General features: G+C 38.0%; 1 protein-coding gene and 1 long non-coding RNA gene across 2 annotated transcripts; both read left to right on the top strand.

Annotated features, from left to right (window-relative positions):
- The first annotated feature begins 1,229 nt into the window (after positions 1 to 1,229).
- Positions 1,230 to 26,540, top strand: LOC113677863 (uncharacterized). The gene is made up of 26 exons (XM_089192469.1): positions 1,230 to 1,379; positions 1,560 to 1,682; positions 1,815 to 1,934; positions 2,338 to 2,373; positions 2,476 to 2,958; positions 3,228 to 3,402; positions 4,166 to 4,190; positions 10,821 to 11,031; positions 11,485 to 11,565; positions 11,936 to 11,971; positions 12,085 to 12,567; positions 12,861 to 13,035; positions 14,759 to 14,821; positions 15,410 to 15,486; positions 15,920 to 15,961; positions 16,064 to 16,357; positions 16,815 to 17,006; positions 18,064 to 18,255; positions 18,545 to 18,649; positions 20,265 to 20,590; positions 20,931 to 20,937; positions 21,057 to 21,251; positions 21,603 to 21,983; positions 22,201 to 22,347; positions 22,857 to 22,991; positions 26,031 to 26,540. The coding sequence occupies exons 2-26, from the start codon at positions 1,634 to 1,636 to the stop codon at positions 26,405 to 26,407; spliced, it is 4,407 nt and encodes a 1,468-aa protein (XP_089048595.1). The 5' UTR covers positions 1,230 to 1,379; positions 1,560 to 1,633; the 3' UTR covers positions 26,408 to 26,540.
- Positions 5,077 to 10,819, top strand: LOC149035077 (uncharacterized). Its single transcript, XR_016182592.1, has 3 exons — positions 5,077 to 5,210; positions 5,859 to 5,920; positions 9,853 to 10,819. It is a non-coding gene; the product is annotated as an uncharacterized LOC149035077 (long non-coding RNA).
- Positions 26,541 to 27,424: the final 884 nt, after the last annotated feature.

Below are 27,424 nucleotides of genomic sequence, written 5' to 3'. Positions count from 1 at the left end.
TTTAAGTGTATAAAGTTGCGGTACGAGATTTCGTTCAGCACTTAGTCGACTCTCCCAATAGTTTAGAGAACCTGTGTAAGTGGTTCTCATTCAGTAGGCTTTGGATGCTTATTTCACTTATATCATTAACCTTCACGGGAAGAGTATTTTAATTTACCAAGACTCCTGCACTAGCAATTTCAAGATTTCGGCGGGCAGTCAGTCTCTAGATATCTTATCCAACACATATTAATGCAAAAGTGATAACAATATCATGATAAATATTAAGTAATGGTAATAAGACTGAGTTGAGTCCAATTCGGTTTGTCTCTAGATATCTTATCAAACACATATTAATGCAAAAGTGATAATATCATGATAAATATTAAGTAATGCTAATAAGACTGTGATGACAAAATCGGACGACCGCGCAGCAGGAGTCCGATTATTTATCACGACTATGATTACAAACCGAATTGGACGACACAAAGTCTTATTACCAATAAATCATAAAAATTACATTCTCTGAGAAAAGAAGAATAGCCAGGTTACGAAAGAGAGGGAACATTTGCATGAAAAGACTGACAAAGGAGGCGTAAATTGTAATCCTAATTGTCACGTGAACTACAATTTTGAATGTGATTGGTAAATTAAACTTTCTGATGACAAATTTTTCTATGACAACTTGCAAGTGAATTAGTGGAAAATCGGCGTTTTTCAAACCAATCACAAGCGAGGAAATTTTAATGTTTATAATTTTAATAATAATAGTAATAGTAATAATAGTAACTTGGCAGTGACCATTCCACGAGGTGGCTCATGCGGTTCACTTTTTGCAGATCGAATTGGAATGTGGAATTTCAGTTTTTGCGTGTTTGTTGGTTTGAATAACACAGTCCTGCCAATCCTTGTCGAAATGCTTTGTACAGGTGACTAACCTCTATAGCCACTGGGGGCCGGTTTTGCCTTTGTTTATAATGGTTTGTTTCTTATTTGTTTTTGTTTTGTTTTGTTTTGTTTTTTGTTCTTTGTTTTTGTTTATTTACTTTTTTTTCACAGTAACAGCTTAATGGTGGAAAATCACGATTCTATTGAGGAGGGAGAAAAATTCCTCGTCAAATGGAAACCTGCTAAAGCTTTTAATAGTCGTTGTTTTCCCGGTTGACTACCAGTACTCGTGACAGCAACATGTTATGAAAAGGTACTTCAAAGTTAATATTATAATTTCATAACACGTTTTCTTTATCTTCGTTTTTGCAGTTCCATTGACCATTCTAAACAGGATAGTTACAATACAAATAATGGGAACTTGTTTTGGGGAAACAGACCTAGAAATTTGCCTCTCATGCACCTTTGTTGACTAAGTTATAACTTGAGGAACTCTACTTTTCTTATACGAGGTAACCAATTTGACTTTTTGGCAAGTGACAAAGGATTTATCTCTGTTATCATTTTCATATTATCTTATAATTATCCTTGTCCTTTTACGCCCCTATGTAAATGCATAAATCATTTTTTTTTCCTTTTATGGTTTCTTTTCTGTTATCTGCATTCGTTTCAGTAGGATCTTAATGTTTCAGGAGCGCTGTTTACCGGAAAAATCACTTTAATACAAGACAGCTCGGAAGGACATCAGTGAAGAGCCTGAGAGAAGATGTTGGCTCCTGGCTTAATAAATTTTATTCTTCCCTTTTTACTCTTAGGTAGGTGGGGCATTGTTCGTTCGTGTAAAACATGCGTGTTTAAGCTGTTTCTAAAACCAATGATACAATCGCAAGTTATTGTAAAATCAACTCATCGAATACCTTTTTACTTCTTCTGATGAATTGTCACAGGAATCTTACGTTTGATCGTTCATTCATCTGCATCTCCAAAGCCAGTGCTAGTTTTGTCAACCGCAAGCCCTACTCCAACAACTAGGGCTTCGACTGGGAGTCCAACATCAGTATTAACAGGTATTTCAGATGTTTTACATCTTAATATGCGAGGCCTTTAGATTTTTGTAATGTTCGGAATCCTCTCCCCCTCGCGATTATCAAAAGGCAGGGGGTAAAAAAAAGGCAACCGCCTTAGGAGGATGACCAAAACTTTAAATAATCATTGATGTTCTTGCACACCTGTAGAACCCCAGAAGGGGAACGCTAGTTCTTTTCGATTCATGCCAGAAAACTGGAACATACACCATCATTCAGGCTGTCCAGTCTTAGTGATGCAGAGAAGCTTTTGTACAACTTCCGTTATTTTTTTCCCCTTGAGGTCGTGATAATGTATGATGTTCCCCTCCAACCAAAACCGTCTTAATTAATTATTCCTCTTTCTTAATATGGGAAATAATTGGATATCTTTGTTGTTTCTAAGACGCTGATGAAGGGCCGTATTGCGGAGATGGGCTGAGTGAGTATGATTCCTGGAAAAAATTACATAACCTTCAGTCCTTTATCTGTTTAGTTTTATTTTTTTTGGAATATTTAAAACTTACCATTAATCCTTTAACAGCATGTGGTCCATATTGTCAACTCCTTTGCCTTAACATGCACAATTATTATCGGGACCTGCATGGCTCTCCACCAATGGAGTGTGACCACGAGCTGGCAATATCTGCCCAGGAATGGACAGACCAGCAAGCCGCTAAAGGTTATATGCACCATTCCAAATGGACAGATAAATTTACTGAAAGCATTTCTTGGAAAGGATGGGGTTGGGAAGGGATGGACGAAATGGAAGGAGCCATCGCTGGTGCAGTGAGAAGCTGGTATTCAGAGATCAAGAACGGTTACAATTACCAAACAGGCCAAGGTACGGGCGTCATTGGACACTTTCAAGCGGTAGTGTGGGCAGGAGAGACCAAGTTGGGTTGTGGACTTAACATCAAGCCAAACGATGGTACTTACGTCACTGCACATTATGCTCCGCCCTCTCACACGAGCATGGAAAAAGAAAAAATTGCTCCAGATAATGTAAAACCTAGGAGATCACCAGGTGATTGGAATGTCTCTGCGCTTTGCTTTATCGGAAGTGTCACTAAAGCTCTCTGTATAGGATACTTAACACTGTTTTATGTTGTTGTTATCTTTCTTTTGTTTCTAAAGATGATGATCACATGCAAGCTGTCCATATTTATCTAGTTTACGATCATCATTGAACAAAACCGAGAGGCCATATTCTCTGACGTAAATTTTTCAGACTGCAGCAAGAAAAAACCGGTGTATCCCCGTGTGGTGATTATCTATCATCGTTTTATCTTACAGAACCCGGCTGCAATATACGTTCCGGTGACCGTGAATTGTGCAGGCCGGATCTGACGGCACCATTCGTCAATCCAGGAAATTGCCCCCTAGAATGTTGCTACGACGACATGTTTATGAGTGAGCGGTCGATAGAGTTTTACAGTCGTAAGGGACGTACGTGGTGTTTTAAGAGACAGTAAAAAGGTCAATTTTAACAATAAAAACACAACAAAAATGATTTCCTGCGTCGAAAACAGACGAGTCGTAATGATGAAATATGTGCGAGAATAGTTTCTCTTTCCTTTCACTCTTTCTTTCATTTTTCGGAAAAAGTGTCACGGGTGTAGCGAAGGAAGTCGTGAAGTTTTATCAAAATCTCCTCGACAACAAGAAAGCGGATCAATATCAGTATCTGGGCAACTGCCCACCTACCCCTCCCCTGACCCAACATTAACCCTAACTTGTTATTGAGTTAGGGGAGGGGTAGGTGGGCAGTTGCCCAGATACTGGTATTGATCCGAAAAAACAATAGGTTATGATAATAAAACGACCTAGTTTGATTTCTAAAGCTAGAAAAAGCTCCGTACTCAGAATGATTCTAAGAACACAATTATTGATCATAGAGAAGACTTAAAAATGGACTTAACAGTCAAGGAAGGATCTCTTTTACTCACACAGCATGATTAGCATTTCAACTATAAATTTTAAGCGCATGATGATTCGTAAATCAGTGAGCCAATTAAGAACCTTATTTTATCAATAAAAGTGAAAAATAACACCAGTAGAGTGCCCCTCTACAGAATTACAGCAACAAAGGAAGCTAACGAGACCAGTGTTTCTGGCTTGTATGTTATACAGTTCAGAGCATTAATTAGCGAATAAGAGCAAAATAAAACGTGAAAAACCCTTAATCATTTTGAATATTAAAAGCCATGTGCTGTCAACCTTTTTTCAACTAGGCTTCAGATCAACTTCAGAATAATGGTAAAACGATGATGACTGCGAAATCTCGAATGATAACCCGGAGTTACGTGCGATTTATTTCGTTTCACTCTGTGACTGAGCGGGAAACTTGTGCTAACTCATTAAAAAATCAGATGTAAAGCGAAACCAACTGTTACTGCATTGACCGCCTGCTTTTTTATAGGTTATGTTTTCAATCTGACTTCTTATTTGTTATTGTTGCTCTTTTCCCTAAGGCGGTCTATGGGTGCTCGGGCGCAGTTCTTCCAGCAATGCTTCATTTCCATGTTTTCTTTCTATTTTGAACGGGATATCTTTGTCTCTCTTTACGTTTCATTCATTCTAGCACGGACTGATAACTGCAATAAGGAGGTGATATCTTTTGTTTTCTGTTGTTTCTCATTTGATACGACCAATTTTGCATGAATTATTTTGGGTGCAGCGAGTTTCCGAAGGCAATCTCAGAGCGTTGTTAAGCACTGAAAGTCAATGAAACCCTCCACTGCTTAAAGTTCCCTACTATCGCCTTAAAATTACTCCAGCCATAATTACTGAATAATGAGTCAAGGGTTCACGCTAATTTTGATTGCATCAACGAGTGTCCAATTCAGGATCAAACTTAATTCTTGCTCACAACTGCAATTATGTTAATCGAAGCTTGATTTTTGGTCTGATCACCTTTCCGATGAAAATCCGCCACCTAGGTGGCGACCGTATAAACAAAGCAGAACTGAAATGTAAAAAATAATGGAAGCACCTACATAAGAACGATAGAATGAATGTAGAAAAGGAGAAAAAATATCCGATGGAATTTTGCTTCTATGTCTGATATGTATGTATTTAAAGGCACAAAGAGTCTGGTGCTCGCAATTTTCGATTAAAAAATGATAGACGTGCGGGTCGCTGAGCAGGTACGCGTACAGCGATCAATGAGATGTGTCGGATTTATAGCCTGAGTCGTCTAGAATAACAATATCTTATCACTCTAAAAGGGACACAAAAACAACGAATTATCAACCAGCCTTAGGAGCAAGTGAACAGGTGACAAAAAAAGCCTTTATACTTCTCTCGGATCATTTATGATTGTCGGTCGATAAGTTAGGTAGCAGTTTCTTTTAACAATCTTTGACGATTTTAGACGCTGAACTTGTATTTTATCTCAGTTACTTTACCGCGTAACTTGAAGAGATGGGAACTTGAAAACTTATGTACTGGTAAACACAAAAATTTTCCACCTAAGTAGCCGTTTCAAAGTTATGTAAACAATCCACGCAATCACATGTTTTGATTTGAGCCTCTAAGAGGTAGCTCTTGTGTTGATTTTCTAACGGCAAACACTTAAAAACTGATACAATACTTAAATCTTTCTTCAGTACTAAGAGGAGCATGCTTTGAGAATACATTCCATAGCTTCCATAGCTTTGGACGGATATATCGTTGGCTTGACTAATCTGAAAAAAGAAGAAATAAAATTTGAAAACAAAAGTAAAACTCACAAAATAAATATTCGTCAAAGCCAGACTCACAAATAGGAGGTCTACCTGCCGAGTGTCAAAAACTCTCCTAGGGTGAAATTTGCAGGTCTCTTTTTATGACTTGTCTGGGAAAACTGCCGAGGAAATTAAAAGGTCTAATTTATTGACGACTAACGATAGAGTTCCTTTTTTTTTCTTGTTCATTTTATTGCAGAATGGAGCCGGGATCCTTAGCAAAAGCTTTTCTAATAGTGTATGGTGCCATGATCGTTTCAGGTATAAACTTTTACTTTGTTGTATAACATATGACATAAAAAACAAAAACGGTAAATAGATCTTATTCTTATTTCATGTCACTATCCCTTTTGTTCGACTATTTTACCATGGGAGATAACTTTTAATTCCGTTATGGTTCCATTCACCGACCAAGTCCCTATTTACTCTTCTTAGTTTCTGATAGGTGACCCCATCTCTTTGAAACTAGGAACTTCTTTTCACATTCATGATTATGTCTCTCAGTTGTTGTTTATTTAAATAAGGTAACATTTTATTTCTAGTTTTACATGCATGTATTATCCTCTGTTATTTACCATCTAAAAGTTTGGATGAAAAGGTCGCCGGTGTCTTGGTGAAATACTACGAAACTGCAAAATGCTTTGGCGCGCACTCATCAGTAAATCATGTCATAAACGTGCTTGAAACTCAAAATATTAAATGGTTTATTTTTTCCTCTCAACGTTGGATGGTCGGCGTGTACGACTAGGGCGACGAGCCATATCCCTTGCCGACAACAGTATCCTCGCACCATAAGCTTAAATTTCCCCACGGTAATTCCCCACGTTAAAAATCGGTCACACTGGCAAATCTAAGCTTCCTGTGTGGATTGTCATCAAGTCTCGTTTCCCAAGGGCAAAAGTCTGTAGTGTGACCATAGAAATAATTAGGAGAAATAAGGTTCTAGTCACTCCAGGGGTTTAAGGGTTAAGTAATGATCACCCATCTGCGGTGCAAAATGCTCACTTATTTATATATTCTCCATTATCGCATGAAAAAATATTAATTGAGAAACTTACCACCAATCCTTTGTAGAGTAATTTTTTTTTTAGAGCATCGTAATCGTTATCGTCTCTTCTTCATCACTGTTATGAATCACAGTACCAACGACATTTCCCAGTTTTGCAACATGAAGCGCATAAAAGTATTGTTACTTCAATGTAGATCACCTTCCAGGCGTTTCTCAAGGCCTCTCTATCAACTCACAGATACCCTATCATACTTCTGAGTGAAAAGAGGGACTCTGAGAGGAAAATTATTTTTTTCCCAAGAGCATAGCACAATGACCCAGTCAGGTCTCAAATCTGTATCACTCGACCCGGAGTCTAACGCTATAACTGTTTGGCCATTTGTTTTCCACGCAATAAGTGCGCGGGAAGTGGCCATCGCGTGGGAAGTGGTCTTTGCGCGGGCTGATGGTCATTCCTCGCGGTGATATATCAGAGGGAAAATAGCAAGTCCTTGACCATCAACACCTTCACAACCACCATATCATCGTCGTCATCAGCAACACCATCATCATTATTATCATTACCACAAGCATTATCATCAGCCTTGTCGTCTTCGCCCATGTTTTAAGGACTGATTCAAAAGGATGGCATTTCTTTGCTTTGGTAGTACTAGTAGTTTGAAAAAAGGAATAATTTTTCTCTATGCATATGTTATCGAAAAAAAAAGGGTATTGGCTTTTCACATCATCATCATCACCATCATCGCCATCGAAGTCTTCACTATCCTCTTCACCAAAATCATCATCGCTTTTTCTTTTATAACATGTCATCAAAGCATCGTCCCACTCACTAATTGTACGCATAAATCTTACTCAAAACTTACAGTTATAATGACACTGAAATCATAACTGGCAAGGTCCCAATCACCAACATATTGCAACAACTACAATTTTCAACGTTATTCCTCGTCACTGCCTCAACTTCAATAGGGACCTTAAGATCCGAGGACGACGGATGTCTACGACGGATGTCTACGACGGCGGGTGGAAGTTTGAATGCGTGTTTACCTACTTCCGGTAGCCGTTCCCTGTAAATTCCCGCAGTAACTGTGTTGTCTGCGACGTCAAAACAACTAGTTTGCCGTTTCGTACAAAACGTGAGTTGATTACAGTGCTTTATATAATTTTCGAATATTTTACGCATTATGGAATCAATAAAATTCGTATGCCTACTGTTCTGGAACCTGATTTTCGAGAAAAAAAACATTTTTTTCTTCTCTACTATACAGGTCATGGCTGCAGCAGACATGAGTGCCAGGAGCATTGCTCAGTAAGTTCTCTTATTCTCTTTTCTTCACGTTTTTAACAATGAATGTGGTGAAACTCAACAAAAATTACGCTTAGTAAATTATAATCTCTCGATAATTTATGTTTATGAAAGTGTCTTGCATATTTGGGGAATCAAAAAGGGTTCTGCTTGTAGTAAAAAAGATACAAACAACATGCAACGCAAACAAAAAGAAAATAAGCATTAACATTTTATTTTTATCTTTAGAACCAAGCTGGAGTGGATTAAACAACATGACAATATTCTTTGTCGGGAGATTCTCGTTCTTGAACCATTCAAGGCAAAGAAAGGAAGCATTGCAAGGGGCCAAATTTGGGATAAAATAGTGAACAATCTAAACAGCCTTCAACATCCCCAGTTCAGAGTGACGAAGCGATCTGTCAGAGAACGATATACGCTTTTGAGGGACAAATTTAGAGCAAAGATGCGAGATGCGAGAGGAATACATACAGATTTGAGTGACGTTTAAAAAGCACTTGAGGAGATAGTAGAAAAAGAAGCTGTGGTTGAAGAAACAGCGCAAAATGACAGAAAGAAAGTCGATCATGCCAAAGCAGCGAAAATGAATACAGAGCTCTAGAGAACCCTGGCGGGACGCAGAAAAGACAAAGGAAAGATGAGGTAGATAATAAATCAGCAGCAAGAGCACAACGTCGAAGAAGTGGTAGTGACACTGTGGCATATATGCGAGAAAAGAACGATCTCATGGAGGAATGGAAAATGGAAGAAATGCAGCTACAGAACCAGCGACTAGAGGCTGAAAGTAAGAAGGAGGAGCAGTCCAAAAGGCAACATCAGGATTTCATGCAGGTCATGCTGCAGCAAAATAAACAGCAACAAGAACAAATGCAAAATTTTCAGAAGATGTTCACGCTAATGCAGCAGCAGCAGTCTCAAATTATCATAAAACTTCTAGAAAAACAAAACTAACTCATGGCCTGATTTTGTACTGCGCAAGATGAATTTAGTTTTCAGCAATTTCAGGCATATGTTTCTTGATTTTGTTTTGTATATTTGCTTTTATTTTATTGTTAGGTTTTCCATGTTATATCAGCTTCATGTTCAGACTTTTTGATTCAAATAAACTTGATTAAAGACTTAATGTTACAGACACTGGACGTTTTGTGTTCTTGGGTTCAGGAGTGTATCATTCCACTGAGTTACTCTGTGATTACGATTCTGATAAATTGTATCCACCACAAGGCCGGAAATCATACTTAGCTCTGGAACTGGGCGGCCGAATCGTGGAATTAAATCACTGAGTCTACATGGGTACGCAAACCTTCGAAGCGCAATACACAACCCTTCAATTCCATGGCATATTTTCCTTGTCGACATGTAAAGTAGTTAGGAAGATGTAGGGCCTCGGAAGGTCGGGAAGCTCACTCTTACGAAAACGAAACTCGGATAAACACCTACTGTCATCTATATCATTAAGGTCAAATTTCCCATAATTTTCATGAGGAAAATCTGGGTTTTTGGATGTGTTAACGTCATAAGGCAGAAGGAACTCGTCCTTTGATATATCGCCATCATCAAAACTTTGCAGAAGAATGCTACGGCTCTCTCTAAAGGAAGCCATTACTGAAGTACTTTATGATAAAAGTCGAAAATATGTAAACAATGCCGCCCGCGCCCTCGACTTGGTCTCTTAGGGATTTTTCGCACCTTGCGACGGCAACCTCTTCCTAGTCCCCCATCGGTCATGACAACCGTCGTAGACATCCGCCGTCCTCAATGTGCTGCAATTTTCATAAACAAAGCAGAATTTACCAGTGTTATCTACTAGCTTTTTCTTTTTGTTCTTTATTTCTTTTTTCTTTTTCTTCTTTGTTAATGTTGTACTACTTTCCTCAGGATCAGTACAAATTCGTCCATTATGTCCAGAAGCAGAAGATGTCCTCAATAATATCATTGGTCTCGTAAACGCTGTGAATAAACTTGCTGCCTCGAAAGACTGCGAGAAAGCTTTTGGTAAAATGCATTTTATTTTGCATGCGTCAGTTGCATGTAAGTACGCATGGAAACTTTGGTGACATCGGTATGAGACACCATTTTTGGTGTTTTTTTTTTTTTCTCCAGTTAATCAGAATCTCTTATGTTACTGTCATTTCGTCCCAATTTTTGTTTTTGCCTTCAGTTTTTCTCTTTCGTTTTAATATTGTCTTCTAAGATACGTATAGTGAGAATGCAAACCTTATTTTTCTCTACGGAACCAAAGTTTTTGAGTCAATTTGCCTCTCTCCTTATTACTGTTAGGTAGGTTGAGCGTTTTTCGTTGGTTGTAAAATACGCGAGTTTTAGCTGTTTCTATAAGCAATGGTACAATTACAAGCTATTGTAAAATCAACTCATCGAATAACTTTTTATTTCTTCTAATGAGTTGTCGCAGTATCTCACCTTTGATGTTTCATTCATCTGTATTTATAGAGCCAGTGGTAGTTCCATCAACCGTAAGCCATACTCCAACGACTGGTATTTCAGATGTTTTACATCTTAATATGCGAGGCCTTTAGATTTTTGTCTTGTTCGGAATCCTCTTTCCCTCGAGATTATTAAAAATAACGGAGTAAAAAAGGGCAACCGCGAGCTGTCATCCTTTAGGAGAGCATAACCAAAATCTTAGATAATCTTGGATATTTTTAAACACTTGAAAAAATTATAAAAGTCGAAAATATGTAAACAATGCCGCCCGCGCCTTCGACTTGGTCTCTTAGGGATTTTTCGCACCTTGCGACGGCAACCTCTTCCTAGTCCCCCATCGGTCATGACAACCGTCGTAGACATCCGCCGTCCTCAATGTACTGCAATTTTCATAAACAAAGCAGAATTTACCAGTGTTATCTACTAGCTTTTTCTTTTTGTTCTTTATTTCTTTTTTCTTTTTCTTCTTTGTTAATGTTGTACTACTTTCCTCAGGATCAGTACAAATTCGTCCATTATGTCCAGAAGCAGAAGATGTCCTCAATAATATCATTGGTCTCGTAAACGCTGTGAATAAACTTGCTGCCTCGAAAGACTGCGAGAAAGCTTTTGGTAAAATGCATTTTATTTTGCATGCGTCAGTTGCATGTAAGTACGCATGGAAACTTTGGTGACATCGGTATGAGACACCATTTTTGGTGTTTTTTTTTTCTCCAGTTAATCAGAATCTCTTATGTTACTGTCATTTCGTCCCAATTTTTGTTTTTGCCTTCAGTTTTTCTCTTTCGTTTTAATATTGTCTTCTAAGATACGTATAGTGAGAATGCAAACCTTATTTTTCTCTACGGAACCAAAGTTTTTGAGTCAATTTGCCTCTCTCCTTATTACTGTTAGGTAGGTTGAGCGTTTTTCGTTGGTTGTAAAATACGCGAGTTTTAGCTGTTTCTATAAGCAATGATACAATTACAAGCTATTGTAAAATCAACTCATCGAATAACTTTTTATTTCTTCTAATGAGTTGTCGCAGTATCTCACCTTTGATGTTTCATTCATCTGTATTTATAGAGCCAGTGGTAGTTCCATCAACCGTAAGCCCTACTCCAACGACTGGGGCTTCGACTGGGAGTCCAACCTCAGCATCAACAAGTATTTCAGATGTTTTACATCTTAATATGCGAGGCCTTTAGATTTTTGTCTTGTTCGGAATCCTCTTTCCCTCGAGATTATTAAAAAGAATGGAGTAAAAAGGGGCAACCGCGAGCTGTCATCCTTTAGGAGAGCATAACCAAAATCTTAGATAATCTTGGATATTTTTAAACACTTGAACGGCCCTTGAGGGGATGCGCTACTCCTTTTCGATTCACGGCAGAAAACTGGAATATACAACATAAGTAGGACTTGGAAGTCACGTATGGGGTCGTAACGGTGTGATGTGACCTCCCAAACGAAAAAGTTTGAATTAACTATTTCTCTTTCTTACAATGGAAAATAATTGGACATCTTTGTTGTTTTTCAGACGCTGGTGAAGGGCTGTCTTGCGGAGAGGGGCTGAGTAAGTATGATTCTGGAAAAATTGCATAAACCAACCAATCAGCCTTCAGTCCCTTATCTGTTTAGTTTTACTATTCTTAAAATATTTAAAACTTATCATTAATCCTTTAACAGGTTGTGGTCCACGTTGTCAGCTCCTTTGCCTTAACATGCACAATTACTATCGAGGCCTTCATGGCTCTCCACCAATGGAGTGTGACCCCGAGCTAGCGAAATCTGCCCAGGAATGGACAGATCAGCAAGCCGCTCAAGGTCATATGCACCATTCCGAATCGACAAACAAATTTACTGAAAGCATTTCTTGGAAAGGATGGGGTTGGGAAGGGATGGACAGAATGGAAGGAGCCATCCCTAATGCAGTGAGAAGCTGGTATTCAGAGATCAAGAACGGTTACAATTACCAAACAGGCCGAGGTACTGGCGTCGTTGGACATTTTAAAGCGGTAGTGTGGGCAGGAGAGACCAAGTTGGGTTGTGGACTTAACATCAAGCCAAACGATGGTACTTACGTCACTGCACATTATGCTCCGCCTTCTCACCCGAGCATGGAAAACGAAGAAATAGCTCAAGATAATGTACAACCCAGAGGATCACCAGGTGATTGGAAAGTCTCTGCGCTTCGCTGTATCAGTGTCGTTGAGGTCCTCTGTGTAGGATATTTAGCACTGCTTTGTATTCTTGTTTTCTTTCTTTTGTTTCTAAAGATGATGGTCATTTCATGCAAGCTGTCCATGTGGTTGGCTCTTGTTTACCAACGATTATCAATGAATAAAACCGATGGAGAGGCCATATTCTTTAACATAAATTTTTCAGAGGCGTATTTAATTGACAGTAGCTAGAAAGGACGGTGTCCGTGTGTGTTGATTATCCATCATTGTTTTATCTTACAGAACCCGGCTGCAATATACGTTCCGGTGACCGTGAATTGTGTAGGCCGGATCTGACGGCACCATTCGTCAATCCAGGAAGTTGCCCCCTTGAATGTTGCTACGACGATATGTTTATGAGTGAGCCGTCAGTAAAGTTTTACAATCGCGAGGGACGTTCTTGGTGTTTTAAGAGACAGTAAGAAGAAAAATTTTAGCAATAAAAGAACAGCAAAAATGATTTTGTAAGTTGAAAACAGATGAGTCATAATAATGAAACATGTACGAGAATAGTTTATCTTTTCTTTCACTCTTTCTTTCATTTTCAGAAAAAAAAGTGTTAAGGGTGTAGCAAAGGAAATCGTGAGGCGTTATCAAAATCCCCTCGACAAGAAAAAGCAATGATCTGAAGCTGGTAAAACACCAATTTGACCAACCGCTCTCGCCCTCCCGTAGTCAGAATGATTATTAAAACTCTAATTATTGATCACGAAGAAGAAACAAAAATGGACTTAACGGCCAAGGAAACATCTCTTTTTCTCACATTGTGTTGATCAGAAGTTCAACTTTAAATTGTGTGATGATTCGTAAATCAGATAGCCAATTTAGAACGTTACTTTATCAATAAAAGTGAAAAATAATATCAGTAGAGTGCCCATCTACAGAATTATAGCAAGAAAGGAAGCCAACGAGTCGGGTGTTTCTGGCTCATATGTTGTGTCGTTTAGAGCATTAATTACCGAACAAGAGCAAAATAGAACATTAAAAACCCAGAGTCATTTTGAATGTTAAAACCATGTGCTGTCAACATTTTTTAACCGAGTCCAGATCAACTTCCGGATAATGGTAAAATAATAGCGGCTGTGAAATCTCGAATGATGATCCGGAATTGCAAAGATTTATTTCGTTTCGTCCTGTGATTGAACTGGAAAACTAGCGCAAACTCTTCAAAAAAATCAGATGCAGAGCTAATCAATTGCTCCTTGACCGCTTGCTTTTTTATTGGGTTACGATTTAAATCTGACTTCTCGCTTAAGTTAATTCTTGCTCTACAACTGCAGTTATGTGAACTGAAGCTTGATTTCTGATGTAATCATAACCATTACAATTTCCTCAAATGCGATTGGTGTAGTAACTGCTTCATTATTCACTAATCATTCTCTAGAGTTGTCATTGAACCGTGTAATCAGACAGTTGGCTATAATCGTACACCTGTAATCGGAAAGTTGAAGCCGCCAATTATACTTAGTCATTTCAGTCAAATCCCCCAATCACAGAATTGATCACAGTAACCATAGCAACAACCACTTATCCTGAAAAAAGTCGTGGAGTTTCCAAAGTTGAGGAATTTTTAACTTATAGATTGTCTATACTGCGCGTATTTGTCCTTAATGTATTTGTTGTTTTTGAAAATTGTAACAGTTTTGATTAATTGGCAATTGGACTTTGTGTCGTCTAATTCTGTCTGTAATCATACTCGTGGTTGACAAATCGGACTCCCGCTTCGTGGTCGTCCGATTTTGTTGATCACTCGTAAGATTACAGACCGAATTGGACTCCACTCGGTCCTATTATCATTATTAATAACCTTTCCGACGACAATCCACCGGTTAGGATGCGACCAGATAAACAAAGTGGGACTGAAATGTACAAATAATGGAAGTGTCTCCATAAGAAATAGAACGAATGGTTTAATTCAAAAGAAAAGGAAACAAAAGAAAAAAGGAAGACTGATAGAATGTTGCTCCTATGTCTAATTATTTAACGCAAGAGGACCTTCTTTGACAAAAATGAAGTCTGGTGCTCGTATTTTTCAATCATTCCAAATTGATAAACGTACGGGTTGCTGAGCAGGTACACGTACAGCGATCAATAAGGTGTGTCGAATTTATCGCCCTAAATCGTCTAGAATAACAATATTTTATCACTCTGAGAGGAAGACAAAACAACGAATTATCAATTAGCCTTGGGGAGCCAGTGAACAGGTGACAAAAAAAGCCTTTATACTTATCTCGGATCATTTGTGATTATTGCTAACTTAGGTGGCGTGTTTTTTTTAATGACCTTCGGTGATTTTAGACGATGAACTTGTAATTTATCTTAGTTACTTTGAGACTGTAACTTTGTGCTGATAAACGCATAAAAAATTATGTACAGCCTTTTTCAATGTTAAGTAAACGATCCACGGCAAATATTGGTTTTGATTTGAGCCACTAAGAGGGAGCTCTTGTGTTGATTTTGTAACGGCGAACACTTAGAAAACTAATACAATACTAGAATCTTTCTTTAGTGCTGAGACGATCGTGCTTCAATATTACGTTCCATATAGCTCTAGACGAATATATTGTTGGCTTGACTAAATTGAAAGAAGAAAAAAAAATTAAATTGTTGAAACTCATAAAATAAACATTCCTAAAAGCCAATAGGAGACCTGTCGAGAGTCAAAAGCTTTCCGAGAGTGAAATTTGCAGGTCTCTGTTTATGATTTGTCTGGGAAACAGCCAAGGAAATTAAAAGGTCTAATTCATTGATGACCTACGATAGGGTTATTATTTTTGTTTGTTTTATTATAGAATGGAGCCGGGAACCTTGGTAAAAGCTTTTCTGATAGTGTGTGGTGCTATGATATGTGGTGCTATGATGGTCTCAGGTGCAAACTCTAACTTTGTTGTATAACATATGACATAAAAACAAAAAAAGTAAATAGATCTTATTCTTATTTCATGTCTCTATCCCTTTTGTTCGACTATTACACCAAAGGAGTTAACTCATAATTCCACTATTGTTCCATTCACGGAACAACCACTTCTTCCTCAATTCCCCGTTTCTGCCTCTAAGTTTCTGATAGGCGACCTTGTCTCTTTGAAATTTGAAACTTCTCTGTACATTTATTGTTATGTCCTTCTATTGTTGTTTATTTAAATAAGGTAACATTTCATTTCTATCTTTGCTTGCATGTGTTATCCTTTGTTATTTACTACCTAAAAGTTGTAACTGAGGTTTTCAACCAAAGTAGAATGTTCACCCGATAGAAGGCTTCGATATTTCCCATCACACTATTGTACACCTTGCTTCTTTTCCAGCTCAAGAATGGAAAAATGTTGGAAACTGTGGTGCAGGATTGAGTAAGCAGCTTTTTAAATCCTGATTAAAAAATGTCGCTTCTTTAAGGTTTCCATGCGATTTTTCTGTTCCAATTAGTCATCTATTTCTTGGTGAAATTACAGAATGTGGTCCACAATGTCAGAGGCTTTGTCTAATCCAGCACAATTACTACCGTTCACTGCACAACTCTCCCCCACTCAAATGCGATCCGAATTTAGCCAAATCGGCGCAATCCTGGGCAGACTCTAATGCCAACCATGATGCCGTCCAAAGATCAACGCCAACAAAAAATTATGTCGAAAGCATTTCCTGGAAGAGATGGGGCTGGGAAGGAATGGGGACTAGACTAGGAGCAATTCCCAGTGCAGTGAGAAGCTGGTATAGTGAGCTAAAACGTGGTTACGATTATAACACAGGTTAGCATTTGGATTTTAAGAAGGCTAAAAAAAAAAAAAACACAATCTTTGGTTAATTAATATAAAGACGGGTGCATGGCGCCGGTTTAAAAATCTATAAACTGATTTATTTATTCTGAAGTATGGTAGCCTCCGTTCACCGAGGGATCAGTCATAATCTTTCACCTGAGAAGGGTTTGAGGGACCCGAGCCACGAAAATTTACCTAAATTCTCCCTAAGATTCTGTATTATTGGCCCTCCTTCCCTTTCCCCTGAAAACCCCGTGATCCCCAAAAATTCCCCATCCCCTCCCCACAGCAACAAATAGTGAGTGGTCCCCAAAATTGTTTGCATAAGGCAGAACTATAACTGGAGATTTTGTAATATGCGCATTCACAATACAGTGGCATATTGAATATTATCACAATAATTTCTTAGTTTATGTGTCGTCATAAACACGTAGGTATTTATTCACAGGCCTAGGGAAGGGCATTGTAAGCCACTTTAAGTCCGTAGTCGATGCTCGAGAGACTCACCTTGGTTGTGGTATCAGAATCAAACCAGGCGATGGAACGTACGTCGTGGCTCATTATTCATTGCGTCCGCGGCTACAATTCAAGCTAAATGACTTCAGTTCAACTAAAAACATTGGACTGCCAAAACAGCCTGGTAAGATGGCATTTGAACTATGTATGCAGCCTGTTATCAATAGTGTCACAGTAAAATCCCGTATACAGGTACAAATCCATGCATGAATGGAGCGGATTCTCTACCATTTATTGTACAGTATAGCCGCAAATGCTAATATATCTCGTATTCAAACTTTACTAGAACAAACTTCCGTTCATCGAAAATTTAACAAACTTGACATGACACATTGTTGAACACGGTAACTGAAAATAACAAAATTACACACCCGCGAATGGGCATAAAATAATTTACAATGTATGAGTGAAAGTACTGGAAAACGGCAAAGCGAAATAAGCAAGGACACTTACAAAACGAATGTGACCAAATAAAAGACGAAAAAATGAAACCCAAGGCACGATATGTTCCGATATGTTTCGCAAACTAGACAACTAACCAAATAAATTACGCGCGAACAGAATATAAACGATATGCAAATAAATATAACAAGTACAAAACTGGTAACTGAAAAAGGACACTTATGAAGACGAGAAACTAAACACCTAACAAGAAACTATGAAACAACAACAACAACAAATAATAATAATACAAATTCTTGCGCCTACATACAGAACATTCGGTATATCTTCCTCAAAGAAATTACTTTTATATGAGAACTGCCATTCTATCTACTTCATTCCATAAAGTAGATTTAGAATCTCCGACGAAAATGACAGGGATACCATCCCAAGAATTCGAATTTCTACTTGATTCATAATATTGCGGTTACTTCGGTGGGAATACTGTAAATTATATGATTACATAGCTGTGATGAGCAAAGATACTGAGAAAATTACTTGCACCCTGTGGGAAAAAGCAAAAGCAACGGTAAACAAACCAACCGAAAAACAAACGAAACAACAGGCATTGGAAGAAAATTCTAATGAATAAAACCGACCGAAAAAGAAACAAAACATCAGGCATTGGAAAATCTTCTAATAATGCTACAAATCACACAATAAATGATGAAGATCATGATGAAAATGATGATTTTCCACAACATCAAAACATATCAGCAATTTGACTCATGTCATTCCAGATCCTCAGTGTCACCAAAAGTCTTTTGAGAGAGAACAATGTGGGGATTTTAAAAGTCCATTTATAACCCCTGACAAATGCTTAAACGCTGGATGTTGCTATGATGATATGTTTATGGATGAACCTGGCTTACAGTGGTACAGTCCAAACGCGTCCTTATGGTGTTTCAATAAAAAGAAGGGGGCTGATACTGGTAAGTGAAACTTTTGCCAAAGATTCTACAGTAGTACAAACGATGTGCCCTCCCTATCTTTCCGCATTAAATTCTGCATTTCCCTTTTATTATCAGTATAATTGGGAATTGTTTTTGCTTTGTTTTGATCTTTTTTTTTCCGGGTGGGAGATTTAAAGTTGAACGAACATTTGTTAAATACAGCCTACAAAGCTGAATTACTTAGCTTAACGGACTCATTGAAAGCACATAAAATAATTGATAACTTATCATCATCTCTTTTGCTTGATTATTTAATAATTTTCTTAAGGCTTGATAACACATGTATCTACCTCTGGGACAATGTCATTCCAGTCTCCTCCGCTTCCCCGAAAAGAGGATGATTACAAAGTACTTCAAACGCAGTCTTCTGAGGGTAGGTGGTATCTAATGAATCCTTTACACCCTAACATCAGCATCTATAGCCTCTATACTTCATACATTCCCTATCAGTGGTAACGAAAGGTAAATTCGTTGAAAAATTAAAGGCTTTTTAAGCTTTGGTCTCCCTACAGACTTTTACTATGGGGAATCGAAGCGATTTTCAATAGTAAAATATCATTTTTTTTTCCTGTCAAATCATTTAAACATTTTTTGTTATTATTATAATTTTTTTAACGAGCGCAGCAATCAAGAGTTATTTTTCTACAACTTTCAATGACCGGCGTCTACAACGAGGCCGAAGAGCCATTTCCCTTGCCGACAACAGTATCCCCGCACCATAAGCTAAAATTTCCCCGAGGTAATGTCCCAAATTAAAAATCGGTCACACCGGCAAATTTAAGTTTCCCGTGGGTCAACTGTCATTAAGTCTCGTTTCTGTAAGCAAAAGTCTATAGTGTGACCACAGCAATTATCAGGAGAAATAAGGTGCTAGTCACTTTCAGGAATTTAAGAGTTAAGTAATGATCGCCCATCTGCGATAAAAAGTAGTCACTTATTTATGCATTGTCCATTACCGCACGAGGAAGAAAATTCATTAAGAAAGAACTTACAAACAAGCCTTTGTCACAAAGTGAGTATTAGAGTGACTGTTGTTTTTTTTTAAAGCACCAGAATCGTAGTCGTCTCTTCTTCATCACTGTCATAAATCACAATACCAACGACATTTTCCAGTACTGCAGCATGAAACGCATAAAAGTATTGTTACTTCAATGCAGATCACCTTCCATGCATTTCTTCAGGCCTCTCTATCAGCTCACATATCATACTTCCATAGAGCATAACACAATGACCCGGCCTCAAAATCCCAAATACGGATCACTCGACCTGGAGTCCGACACTATAATCGTTTGGCCCTTTTCTTCCCACGTAATTATTACGTGGGAAGTGATCATTGCATGTGAAGTGGTCATTCCGTGGGAAGCGGTCATTGCGTGTGAAGTGGTCATTGCGTGTAAAGTGGTCATTGCGTGTGAAGTGGTCATTGCGTGTGAAGTAGTCATTCCGTGGGAAGTGGTCATTGTGTGGGACGATGGTCATTCCTCGCGGTGATATATTATAGAGAAAAAAGCAAGTCCGTGACCATCAACACTTTCACAACCACCATACCATCGTCGTCATCAGTAACACTACCATCATCGTTATCGCTGCCACAAGCATCATCATCATCATCATCATCATTATTGTCATCTTCACCCATTTTTTAGGGACTGATTTAAAAGGATGGCATGTCTTAGCTGTGGTAGTAGTTGGAAAAAAAGGAATAATTTATCGTTATGCATGTATGTTGTTAAAAGGGAGTTCGCCTTTCACACTATCATCTTCTTCATCACCGCCATTGAAGTCTTCACCATGCTCTTTACTAAAATCATTATCGTTGTCTCTTTTGTAACATGTCATCGGAGCATCGCCCCAACCACGTGGTTCATTTTTCATCGTCAAAGCAGAATCTACCAGCGTTATCTACTAGCTTTTTCTTCTCGGTCTTTCTTTCTTTCTTTCTTTTAGTTTTCTTTTTTTTTTTGTTAATGTTGTACTAATTTCCTCAGGATCAGTACAAGTTCGTCCACCATGTCCAGAAGCAAAAGATGTCCTCAATAATATCATTGGTCTCGTAAACGCTGTAACTAAACTTGCTGCCTCGAAAGGCTGCGGGAAAGCTGTCGGTAAAATGCATTTTTGTTTTTGCATGGGTCAGTTACCCGTAACCACGCATGAAACTTTGGTAACACTGCATGAGCTACTAGTTTTCGTATTTTTTTTGTTTTTGTTTTTGTTTTGTTGTTGCTGTTGTCTCCTTTTAATCAGAACCTCTTTTGTTAATGTCGTTCCGTCTCAATTTTTATTTTGGTTTGTTCCCTTTCGTTTTGATATTGTCTTCTCAAATGCCTAAAGTGAGAATGCAAGCTTTCTTTTTCTCTACGGAACGAAACTTTTTGAAGGAAAGCATGCAATGTTTACGCCGGTACTTGGAAATTCTGTGTTTCTGGTGGAAGCTATTTTGTTGTAGCTAGGACTTTCTTTGTCGTAATCGCTTCTGTCGCTGCTGATGTTTTTACCGTTGCTCATCAATTTGCGTTACATGGTTTGTTAACTTGTTTCTTTGTTTGTTTAATGTTTTCTGTCACGTCGTTGTTTCTTTGTTAGTAGGACTGAACATTGATTAGTGGCCATTTCAAAATAGGGCTTCTATGTCTGTGTCATTGATCAAGTAGGCCCAATGTGATGTTAAATAGCATGCTTTTTTCAAATATCTAAGAAAAGCGACATATGTATTATAAACGAATCTTTTTATATCTATGTGTAGAAGGCGCAGAGTCCAGCCTTTTTTTTTTAAGTAGTGTTACCGTTTCTATTTTATCTCTATTTTCCTGATGCGAAAGCTGGTCCTGGACCTGTATCACAACTACCCTCAAAACCAACAACTGGGCCAACAGCAGCAACATCTCCATCACCATCTTTAACATCCTCATCAAGTTCCACAGCAGGACCAACCAGTGGCCCTACCACCATATCGGCCAAAGGAGCAAAACAGGGTTGATACTACTAAAATTGTGTTTGTTTCCCTATAATCTTACAAAAAGCAGGCGGAAGAGCAAGCTCATTGACAGAAAGACATGACATGTTATGGGCCAGTTTCACGATCGAGCTTGTAATTTTGACGTCTATGCTATTAGTCATGTCATACACCACGGCCAAAACGTCATGAAAATAGGGATTCCGTTTCTGTGTCATTGATTAAATAGGCCCATATACAATGTTAATCTGTATGCATTCTTGATCATGTTTTCCTTGTTACATGATGAAATATGGTTTAAAAGCGTTAAATACTATATGCAGGGAATATATTAAAAAACGAATAATTTCTATCTGCATGTGTTTCAAAGGCGAAGAACCCTGCTTTGGTAATACCTGCTACATGATTTCTGAAACGGGGAAGTCTTGGGACGAGAACCAAAAGAACTGCAAAGCATCTGGAGGCGACCTAGTTTCTTTGGAAACAGAGGCTGAGTGGCAGTTTGTCAATAGCAAGATCCAAAATATTACACTTCAGGGAGCCAATGAATGGCACATAGGTTTGAAAAAACAGGGAGATTGGAAATGGGTCAATGGAAATCCGATGACCATTGAAAAATGGCAGCGTTCTCAGCCATCTGGTGATGGAAATGTTGCTGTTATGTCAAAAGATTACCCACCTGGAAGTCAAGGGCTATTTAACGATCTTAATGCTCAAATGCCCAGACCTTTCATATGCGAAATACCAAAAGGTAAGCTGACTGCAACTAGCTCTTTCGGGCTGTTTCAGAGGTATTTGTCTTCGTACTTACATTTATTTTATGATTATACACTTTCTCTGTCCTCCACTTTGTTGTTTATTTCTTTTGTTTGATTAACTTACCTTTCGGTTGCCTCGTTCCTCGCAACAACTGGTATCCAAGGATCGCTATCCAAGTGCCCTTGAAAAATCATATTTTTTTTATTCAGGAGCTAGTCCTCAGCCTGGACCTCAACCAACCTCAAAACCTGCTGTGGGGCCAACAGAAGCACCAGCTCCATCATCGTCACCAACATCTTCCACAACAAAACCGACCAGTGGCACTACTTCTCAGCCAGCTGGCGGAGCAACATCAGGTTGAAACTTTTAAAACCATGTTTACTATTTTCTAATCTAACAAACAGCCAACCAGACGTGCAGAAAAGCAAGATCATTTGCAGAAAGACCGAAATAATGTTTAACTCTCTGCCTGATTAAGCGACTACATGAATAAATAACTTGCCTACTGAATGACTACATAAATGACTAGCGAACAGAAAAACAGTCGAAAAGTTTCAAAGACTGTCCTCGCAAAGACTAACTGACTGAGTGACCGAACTACTGACTGCCCATCTAATAGTCCAACCGCCCAGGGGAAAAATTTAGTAACAGTCTTACTGGCTCAGTGAATAACTCATCACGTCAACCCTCTTCAATAATCATGCTCCTCATTGAGCTTCTTATCGATTAGAAGACCACGGGGCAGACATGATGAGCAAAAGGACATGCGTGAAGGAGAATCCAGACCTGCCTATTACAATAAAGCTTTACATGTAATAATTGCTTTGTTCCTTTGTTTCTATTTTTTTTTTCGCTTTTTTATCAGAAATGACTGGATTTGAAAAAGACTGTTTAAAAGCTCACAATGAATATCGAGCAAAACATGGTGTTCCTCCACTGAAATGGAGCGCTGAGTTGGCTGCAGATGCACTGGAGTGGGCCAAAGAACTCGCTGTTAAAAGTAGGGATCACTCAATTTTACTTTTAGCTGCGCAAGAAAGATGATCTTTATCACTAAAGCTATTGTTTTCTCCATCATAACATTATTATCATCATGAATGAAAGTGATCCTCGCAGTGATGTGCACTACTTAGGCAGTAGTGAAAATAAGGCCTGAAAAAAATTTCAGGCCTGTACGGGATTTGAACCCATGACCTCTGCGATACCGGTGCAGCGCTCTACCAACTGAGCTAACAAGCCAACTGGGAGCTGGTCATGATATCGGTATCGCAGAGGTCATGGGTTCAAATCCCATACAGGCCTGAAATTTTTTTCAGGCCTTATTTTCACTACTGCCTAAATAGTGCACATCACTGCGAGGATCACTTTCATTCATGTCTTTATCCGCAGTTCAAATATATGACTTTCATATATTGTTAACCGTATATTCATCACTTCACGGGTTTATTTAGAACCACTATCATGACCCGGTATCGCAGAGGTCATGGGTTCAAATCCCGTACAGGCCTGAAATTTTTTTCAGGCCTTATTTTCACTACTGCCTAAGTAGTGCACATCACTGCGAGGATCACTTTCATTCATGTCTTTATCCGCAGTTCAAATATATGACTTTCATATATTGTTAACCGTATATTATTATCATCATAATTATCTTCATAATTGTCACTATATTTATTGTCAATATTATAATTATCGTTATTTGAATTGTTGTGGCGAATGTGTTATTTTCTTGATTTCTTACAAATACGTCTTGTGTTTTCTTCCCCGTTAGTTTACAGTTATTTTATGCTTTATTATATATATATATATATATATATATATATATATATATATATATATATATATATATATATATATATATATATATATATTGTTTTTTCAGAGGGCACGGTAACAAATCCTGCAATCTGATTGGTTCTTTACCCGGTCAGTATTTTCCTATCTCTGCCCACGGGCCACGGTAACGCTTTCGTGAGTCGCCGAGTACATCCCAACTTTCGTTGTCATTTTTCATAAATATATCTCGTTTTCCGGCTGGGCAGTATTTTTAAACAAACATGTCGGTCACTACCTCAAGCCGATAAATAACTTATGAATCCTCTCTTTTCTCTCTCTCAAATCACTTTGGTTGACAGAAAAATATTGGTTTCAGAATGAATTTGTATAAACAACAGTGTCATTACGTTGGTTGACAAGCGGCCTAAAAACCGTCTGCAATTAATTTTAATCGTTCACAAAAAGTACCCAGAAAGTTAAAACGTGAGGTATTTGGTTACAGTTAAACTGAACGATGGAACTTTCCTTCGTTTAATATCTGAATTTTCTCGAGCAATTTTTTCGTAGTGAAAGAGTGTGCGAAGTTTTAATTTAAGTTGTACGACAAATATACACTCCCGGTGAGTCTTTCCAATTCCGTTCAATTTGGACATTTGTACGGTAAATTGCACAAGAGAAACTGAAGGAATTTTTTTGAGAAAAGGCCGCATTAAATTCCCTTGTGTCTCGTTGGAGTGTGCCGTTCGAATTTAGTTTTTGTGAAGGAAAGACCAGATTTACACACGCCATTGTAGCAAACAAACGAGCAAACTCTCACAACTTCAAAATATAAAAATTGAATTTACTCACAACTACTTTCCTCGCCGTTTCCTTAATGAACAGAGGTAAATCTTCGGACATGAATGAATCGTCAATCAGAGTGAATAATACTTTCCGTTAGATCATTGACTGTTTTTAAAGAAAACATTGTCGTGACAGTCCTTGCCAAACTAGTTCCGTTGTTTTTCAAATCTTCTTGCTCTTTTTTTTCTTACGCGCTCTCTAATTGACAGGTGTCAGATTGTGACAAATACTTGTAAAAATAATGTTTCAAAGTTTGTTTGGAAGCCTTTTAAATCACCTTCATCGTTACAGAAATGAAAATGTTTCGCTGAGGCATCTCTCTTTAATTTGCATCACCTCTATTCTAACTACCATTTACTCGCTCAAAAATTGTTCAGTTTATGGAAGATCTTGCCGTATTTACAGCCCTAAATCATTCGAGTTCTTTCGGAAAGAATTTCTTCAAGTTTAAAAACAATAAATATGTTATTTACCGGCTAAGGGTCGGTCCGTATGGTGAAAAACTGTGACCTCAGTCTTGAAAACGCTGCCCTCGGCCTACGGCCTCGGGCAGTATTTTCAAGACCTCGGTCTCAGTTTTTCACCATAAGGACCTCCCAGCCGGCAAATAACATATATATATATATATATATATATATATATATATATTATGCATCATTCTTTTCGTTTTTCAACGTATCATTTCTGCACCATTAGTTTAACACTTTATTTTAATTACGCCGCTTTTTTTATTTATCAAGTTTCACGCCCCTTTGGGCAGTGTGTATAATTTTGCTTTCGATGTTAACCTTTTTTCCCATGAGTGTTTCGTATATTTCTTCGACATTTGGTAAATTTTGGTCCCTTGGTATCTTCGTATTTATTTTTTCCGTCCTATAAATTAGTCTATTTTTGTAAAGTCGTTTTTCTGTTTCTTAGGAATTGTGTTTCTCTTCACGAGCGTATTAAAAGAGTTAATGAAAAGGATCCTGAGTAAACATGTTTTGAGGCTGGCTCTTACCTCTTCAATCATTATTCTTCCATTTATTATTACTATTATCATCATCTTTTTTACCATTGTTATTATTGTGATCTTTATCATTTTTATCAGTATGAAAACCTTATATGATTGTAAATATACAATTTAAACTGTATATTGATAAATGATTAAGAGTGATCTTGGCAGTAACGAGCACTGCTTATACAGCAGTGAAACTAAAGCCTGAAAAAAGATTTCCTTCTGTACAGGGCTTAACCCATGTCCCTTGCGATACCGGTGCAGTGCTCTACCAACTAAGCTAACAGCCAACTGAGAGCTGGCATGAACTTTTTAAAGCCTCTAATTTCACTACGGTTAAGAAGTGTTCACTTAGAAAAATGAGCTCTCTATATTTTACTTATTGTTGCATTGTTATTGATCGGCCTTTGAAACTATCTGCAGATTACATGGAACATGACTATGACAGTATTAACAACAAAGGTCAAGGCGAAAATCTGGCTTATTTTCAGCCGGGTGACCCATCGGCTATGCCGACTCAGTGCCAAGGACCAAAGACAAAAGACTGTGTACAGTGCCGTGAAATGGTCGCTGACTGGTACGCAGAAGAATCGAATTTTGATTACAACACGGGAGAGAGCAAAGGAGGCGTGATTTTGCACTTTACCCAAGTTGTCTGGAAGGAGACCACAGAGTTGGGGATGGCAACTGCTACCAGTGCTGATAGGTGGTTTTCTGTTGCACGTTATAAACCACGTGGAAATATGGGGAATCCGTCAGATTACATCAAGAATGTACCAAGGCCTCAGGTTAACGTTTAAGAGCAGTTTTGATTGATAATCCAAGGAGGCAATAATCAGGTGCTGCCTACAACTGACTGATATATAAGGAAAGCTTGTCTTGAACATATGTGTTATAAAATATGAGGCAATAAACTTCGTCCTTGTTAAAGTATAGAAAGCTTTCTTTTTGTAGACAGCATGTTTACCTTTTTTTGGTTACTTCTCTTTTATTTTGTTATCGCGTTCATGCAGACGATATTAAACTAAAAACAGCAGCAAAGGCACCTTTCAAGGCAGGAAATACTCAAAACTGTAGTCTCACCCGTTTTCAAAGAAACGCTCGTTTTTGTCCAAATTAACACAAAAAAGTCAGTGTTTTTTCAAACTAAAAGCATAATGCGCTGAAAGAAATAATTGAACCCTGATTATCTGTCAGACCTGCGGTCAAAGCCATGAAAACAAAGGGAGTAGAATATGAAAAGAAAGAGACACTTATGAAATGTTGTACGAGTCGAAAATAAACAATGAGAAACGGTGGATACTGAGGGCTGAGCAATGTTGAACAAGCAGAAGTTTGAACGCGAATAGCGAAATAAAAAAAATTGAAGCTTTTAAAAATGAACCTAACCAAAGCTTAGCTATTCAGAAAACATATAAAAGAATAGTAGTTATTTTGGCGAACGAGTGCAAATATAATATTTATTTATACAATATCAATCTATTTATTTATAAATATTTATAATATCCATATGCGCAAAAATGTAAACGAGAGTGCGCCACAAGTGAGCGGAAAGTGTAGCTGAAAACCCGTCAAAAATAATTACTCTTTTTCCCCGTATTGTTGAGAGTGACACCTTACTAGGTGAGGCGTTTTACATCATGACCTCCTCCGCCCATTTTCCTCCCCTTTCCAACTCTGCTATGAATTCAACCGCAGAGTGATTTTAATCAACTGTACCTAGCTTTTGATGTATATCAACAGTTCAGAAATTGGTAAAATAGAAGCATACTTACTCCATGAAACAGTCTAATAGTAAAAACTACATTTTAATTTTA

The sequence above is a fragment of the Pocillopora damicornis genome, chromosome 13 (genome assembly GCF_964200805.1).
Source record: "Pocillopora damicornis chromosome 13, jaPocDami1.2, whole genome shotgun sequence".
Lineage (NCBI taxonomy): Eukaryota > Metazoa > Cnidaria > Anthozoa > Scleractinia > Pocilloporidae > Pocillopora > Pocillopora damicornis.
Note: the sequence above shows the minus strand (reverse complement) of the source record. Positions and strands in the feature narration are given on the sequence as shown.